At 38.8% G+C, this 6,486-nt stretch overlaps 1 protein-coding gene across 1 annotated transcript; it reads right to left on the bottom strand.

Moving 5' to 3' along the window:
* Positions 1-204: 204 nt before the first annotated feature.
* Positions 205-1,758, bottom strand: LOC102699620 (dormancy-associated protein homolog 3-like). Its single transcript, XM_040527562.1, has 4 exons — positions 1,684-1,758; positions 1,191-1,529; positions 960-1,068; positions 205-827 (listed from the first exon to the last, which is right to left on the bottom strand). Exons 2-4 carry the CDS (start codon positions 1,471-1,473, stop codon positions 800-802), a joined length of 420 nt encoding a protein of 139 aa, XP_040383496.1. The 5' UTR covers positions 1,474-1,529; positions 1,684-1,758; the 3' UTR covers positions 205-799.
* Between the last annotated feature and the right edge of the window lie 4,728 nt (positions 1,759-6,486).

The raw sequence follows: 6,486 nt of genomic DNA, 5'->3' as shown, positions 1-6,486 counted from the left end.
TGATATTGCCATACTGCCATGGCTCGTCCGTCAGCCTCATCGATATCCTTTTGACCTTTAACAGTACAAAGAGCACGGTAACCTTGAATTTTCTACATAAACCTCCCCATCGATCTGACATCAGGAAACACGACTACTGTGAAAAGCAATCAAGTGTTATCAATTATCAACCACCAATGATAAGACAGCTAACAAACAGTCTAGTACAGGTTCATAACATTATTTTCAACGTGTATTATTGCTCACTCATTTTTACATTCTTATACTGCTGCTATGCAGCCATCTTATTTACATATTCCACAAACACAGGGGAAAACTTCTCATCTCTGTTCTCTCCCTCAGAAAATCTGGAGAACAAGAAAGCAGTGGAGTACAATACAGATTATTACACACCATTAGCAGGGGAGAACTAATTTAATTAAACAGATACATAAGCACTCTCCCTCCAGCTAGCTAGGACCGTATATACAGGCGTATAATACACAACACCAGTGCCATATATGTATGTATAATCAGTTCATCGTCGCGTCGTGTACGTACGTACGTACGTACTCCGACCACTCCTCTGCTAAGACTTCTCTGCATCGATCTACGTACACGTACGTATATGTATACGGCGGTAGTACAAGCATGCATACGCATATACATCCTTGGCTGCAGTATCAGCAGGGTCTGTAGTAGTGCAGATAACTGAACACATACTCTGGTTCGACGAGCTGAAACTTAACTGAAGAGAGCAGTTTTTTTGGTTTGCTCGTGTTCAGTTTCTCGTCGGATGCAGATTAATTCAGTGGTTCGTTCACCTGTCGAGTGAACTGATCACCACCCTGCAGCATGCCGGGGAAGAACAACGTTAAGAGCTAATTAATTAGAGCAAAAGCAGGCATGATTGTTGAGTGATTAATTAATTAGGAGTGTCTTTTTTAGTTTGGAGCGAGCTAGCTAGCTAGGCAACCGACCAGTCGTAGACGGTGGGGCTTCTGGGCTGGCCGCCGGCGTCCACGCCGTCGGCCATCCTCGCTGCTCTCCGGCGCATCTTCTTCCAGGCCTCCCCCTTCGGCGTTGTCGCTGCCACAAGACGATATATGCGTGGATGTCATCACGAGATCTAAACTGCCCGTGTATGTATGTATGTATGTATGCATCCAATCATCCATATGCAAAGAGTAGATCGAGAAGAGTATGGTCACCGGAGCCGAAGGGGGAGTCCGGGACGCTGGCCGGGGACGACGGCGTGGAGGAGCTCGACTCGCTGCGCGGCGACGTGACGGACAGCGCCGTCGGGCGGAGGATGGTGATGCTGCGCGTCACGGCCGGCACGTCGGCCGCCGCCGCCGCCGAGGCGGGTGAAGGCGACGCCATCGCCGAGGAGGAGGACGGGGAGAAGGAGGCGTACTTGCGGAGCTTGCCGAGGCCGGAGTCCGGCCGCGGCCCGGCCACCGTGTCGTCCCAGAGCTGGTCAAGGAGCCCCATGCACGCACACGTCTACGTCGTCCTTCCTTAGCTAAGCTAACCAACCAAACCAAAACCTGCACGTTTTTACGTTGCAATTAGCAAACATTCAGCTCAATTTAGATCTCAACCAAGCTTGATATGATCCATCTTTCCTCACATCCTCCTCTCATTCTCTTCTTGTTCTTGGATGAGAGAGAGAGAGAGAGGCAGAGATCTAGAGAGGCTTACCGGGAGAAGATGATGATGTGTGCAGCGTCTGGTTCCTTCTCTTTTTTCCTTCCTTGTTGGAAGGAGCAAGAGGAGTTTGGCTTTTATAGAGGCGTCTCTGGGAGGTGGAGAGAGCATTTCGCCGAGATATTTGGGTGGCATGTGTAATTTTGGGTGCTCACTTTTCCCCTTTTTTTTTTCTTTTTGGCCTCCCTCTCTTGCGGTCTTGCCTACGTTTCACGGCCGGCTCGATCAGCCGCTCAGGCTCGCGCACGCGGCCCATGAACGTGTGGTGACTCGAGCTTGAGCCGGCCTCATGGCTTTGCTTGCTACGTGTACAAGATGAATTGCATTTGAAAGTAAATTTTTGGTAGAATTAAGTTTCTTTTTTCCCCTTTGATACATTAATTGTTTCTTTAACAAACTAGAGAGGGTGCACCCGCCTCCCATTTCCATTAATTAACAGAAATGAAACCGTTCTACTACAAGGTGTTATCACCAAAAAAGTGTTAGGGGACAATCGTGTTGATACCGAAAGACCCATATTAAATTTGGATGCCATTACATGTACTTCTTCCGTCCGATGATTGATATAATAAATTTGCTCTCTAAATTTTGTCTCACAGTATACAAGATTTTATTATCATGAGACAACACTTCATTTTCAATCCATCCCAAAATATATATTTTTTTTGTAATTGCTTAACTTTTGAAAAAAAAACATAACCACTTATATTATACTCACTCCATCCCAAAATATAATTTTTAGTATCTAAAATTTGTACCATAATATAAGCATTTATGTAATGATTCTCATGATTTTGGTTATTCCAACAATTTCAGAAACAATATGATGCTTAGAAAAGAAATCTAATCAATTTAAAAATTGATCATCGAAGATAACTAATAATATTTAACATCTCCTTAATTATATTAAATAACCAACAGATATTTTTATTTTGGTTTAGACATAGCTGCCGGGATGGAACGAACAGTGACTATGAGAAGACACAGTCCAATATTTTGATCGTTTATCTTATTTAAAAGTTAAAAAAGTTATCACAAAATATTATTTATGTTTTATCTTATAATAATAATAATAACAGTAATAAAAAACGTATTTTTTATGTGACGGAGGCAGCAGTGGGCCCGTTCGTTCGTGTGCAATGGCGGATGCATGCTGGGATGATGGGTGTGCAGTGGCCGATCGATCTGTGACGCGAGATTCTACGAGTTTCGTTGCGGACAGACACCCGGCCGGCCACCGCGCCGCCGTGGCTGCTTTTCTCGCGGCTATTTGACGCGACATATGCGCGCACGCAGCCTCCGTTAAAAAAAGACTTTATCTTTTTATAAATGTGTCTTTATCATTGGAACTTATAGAAAACTAGTCATACGTAAATTATTTTTTATATTTTATCATCTAATAATAATAAAGTATTAATCTTAAAAACTTCTTAAATAAAATAAAGAGACAAATATCGTATCAAAAACTAAAAAATAATTTATTTTGGGACAGGGGAAGTACATAAAAAGCATATGCGATCATGCAAATAAAGAGTCAAACATTATATCAAATTATAGTAATATATAATGTAGATTATAATAATCCACATAATAATTTATTTATTTGTTTTAGATTTTTTTTAATAATCTAGATTATAAAAACTCTAAGCGAAGAAAAACCAGCCTAATAAGTTTGTAAGCTAAAAGCTCACTTGGCATATTTTTACGAGTTTTAAAACGAGGTGAATAAAAGAGCTAACTACTGACTCCAAAATCTTTCCATACCACTAAAAACTAACATTGAGCTAACTTGTATAATAGTTACACACAAACATATACTATATCATCAATACATGATCATCTTATATACAAATAATGTCTTGGAGATTATATTATAGCTAACTATAAATATAAATATGTAACTTTTTTTTCTTTACTTCATATACATATAAATATGATGCAACAATTTTTAAAACCCGTAGCTCGTTTATCTGTACTCCTGCGGTCGCCGAGCCCAGAGATTCCGAGCTTTGAGCCCAACGAGCGAGCCAGGTGAGCCGAGCTGCAAGCGTTACTACGGTAAAAGGACACGCGATTATTTCTAATAGGTGGGCCCCACGTCGCCACCAGTTTCCACGAAGCCGATAAGATGCACACCCATGCTCGCGCTCTCTCTCCCCGGCCTCTAGCACCCCCACAATTTAGATAACTATCTTTAAGATAACTTTTTTAGAGGTCTATTTTTTATAAATAGCTTATAATATAAATAACTCTGTAATTTATTCTCACATGATACTAAAATATATACAAGAGACTATCCTTGATTAAGAAATAACTTTTATCCCTTTTCTATTAAAAAATATATAGTATATCTTATAGATAGTTTATAGGTATTAATGGGAGGAGGACTATGCGTATATAGCTCGAAGCCAAACTCTAACACGCCACGTAGCGGGGCCCACGTGTCGCCATCGGAGCCGTAGCTAGCGTAAACTAAGGGCGCTTTTGATCCGTTGGATGTGCCCACGTGTCGCCATCGGAGTCGTAGCTAGCGTAAACTAAGGGCGCTTTTGATCCGTTGGATGTGCCCACGTGTCGCCATCGGAGCCGTAGCTAGCGTAAACTAAGGGCGTTTTTGATCCATTGGATGTGGATCGGTGGACGTGCAAACTTTACTGTGCTTATTATAAGCGTGCTAAACACCCGTCTTTTCATTTCTGTTTATACTTTCTTATTTTTGATTGTGATTTTTTTATTAAAATTTATTTTCTAACATATATTTTAGATAGCTGAGAATACGTATATAAAAATTTTATTCAATCCCATAATGCTCATGTAATCTCCTATAGTAAACGATGACTTTAGAGAACTCTCTGGAGCTTTGGCGTCATGCATTGCGGTGGCTCACAGCATACACTTCATCAGAATACGTGCATGTCCAGATCAAAGATTTTTTTAGGTCTAACTATTTGTTTCGGTCAGTTATTACAGTCTTTTCAACATCGCATGAATGCTAAACCACAGTGTGTGAGAGTTAGGCCCCATTCAACATTCAATCCAAATACTTTTTCAACCTTCTTAATGATGTGTTTAAAAAAAGATTTATACATAAGAGCTTATTATATAACTTTTTAATTAAAATTTTAATTTTATAGCAGCTAAATCGATGGTTAGTACCATCAAATAATGCTATCAAGAAAAAAAAAAACCCAACGATTCTTCAAATTTCAGCCATCTCAAAACGGGGGCGTTACTAGCAGAACACATGAGCTTCGAGTGCTCGTTTAATTACATATTCCGGATCGATGGAGATTCAGTTAATTCTGTGATCATGTCACTGTACTCATGTCTGAATTTTTTGGGTTACCTTGAGTTCGCTTGTATAATGACAGGCACTGATACTTCACCATTCGTAGGTTTCCATCCATCTCAGCTATAGTAACCCACTGAATTTTGTCAGTCCTCACCCAACTCAACTCGCATTGGACGAGGTACACTAATCGTGTTTGGATATATCAGGTATTAAGCTTAGGAAAAAAGAAACGAAATATCTTGCTGAGAATCTGAAAAAGAGAGGAAGAAAAGTGCAGAGCAACAGTGTGAGACACTTGTTGAATAGGAGGGGAAAAAAAAGGGTCGCTCACTGTTCTCCTGTCAGGGTCGGAGACCCGGAACAGATAGGGATTGGCAATACGCGGGTAACTTAAAAGGCCAGTTTTAATTTAACAAAATAAACTTAATTTATCATAAAATGAAACTTAAGTTCATTTAGTTAAGTTTAGAATCGATCATAAAATATCCACGGATCAACCACGGCTATCTGTAGGAGCAGAACATCTAGGCCAGTAGCTGCCACCTGTCTTTTCGTTTATAAATTTTAATTTTAAAGTTTTTTATTAAAATTTATTTTTTACTTTAATTTTTAGAACACTAAAAGTACATATATATATATATATATATATATATATATAATTTTTATTCCTAAACATGTCTTTTGATTTTTTTCTACGACACTTTTGACACTATTATCCAAGATCTGGCGCGCTGATCAGCGCAATCGTGGCCGCCAATGAGCGGTGGAGATCGATCCATCGAACTATCGTAGGCTGGCCATGCACGCAGAGAGGGTCAGACTCAGAGATGAGATTGGAGGCATATTTTGGTGAGAACTTCACGGTACAAAGAATACATACTATCAATATATACAACGGTATCTTAATAGTTTGTTTAAAGATTGAAAGTAATATTGTAGTAATTTTGCATTCACTTAAATCCAACGGTGGCTTAACATTTTTATGGTCATCTTTTTCACTTTTTGAGAGAAAAAACAAAATGATATATTTACAAACAAAAAATAATTTATGAATATAACTTTTATATACATATTCTTAACTAACTTAAAAAATAAATTACGATAAGAAAACTCCAAAATCAATTTCAAATTTAAGTTTGAAAATTTAAATATTAGCTTAATAAAATGAGGCTCTTTATGTAGTTGGCCGATGGCACCGTGGTCTATAAAATAAAATAGCCTTTTTAAATGTCATACTATATCAAAATAATTTATCTTAACTAATCATAACTATCTGTCGCTCAATTTCTAAATTACTCTTGTGTCAATCAATAATAGGTGTTCTCTATTTAATTTCCGTTCTTACTTTAGGGCCCATTTGAATCACATGAATGAAAAAAACATAGAATTCTAACAGGAATGTAAGTGTAAAACAGATGATTGCAAAACACAGGAAAAACATATGAATAACCGTTTGATTGGACCACAGGAAAAACGTAGGAATTTGAGGAGAGATAAAGACTTTT

This window comes from Oryza brachyantha, chromosome 9, assembly GCF_000231095.2.
Source record: "Oryza brachyantha chromosome 9, ObraRS2, whole genome shotgun sequence".
In the NCBI taxonomy this organism is placed as follows: domain Eukaryota; kingdom Viridiplantae; phylum Streptophyta; class Magnoliopsida; order Poales; family Poaceae; genus Oryza; species Oryza brachyantha.
Note: the sequence above shows the minus strand (reverse complement) of the source record. Positions and strands in the feature narration are given on the sequence as shown.

Coding starts and splice junctions, on each gene's coding strand:
- LOC102699620 (XM_040527562.1), bottom strand. CDS start 1,473: ATGGGGCTCCTTGACCAGCTCTGGGACGACACGGTGGCCGGGCCGCGG. Junction 1,069..1,190: donor GGACTCCCCCTTCGGCTCCG/GTGACCATACTC, acceptor GTCTTGTGGCAG/CGACAACGCCGAAGGGGGAG. Junction 828..959: donor AGCCCCACCGTCTACGACTG/GTCGGTTGCCTA, acceptor GGCATGCTGCAG/GGTGGTGATCAGTTCACTCG.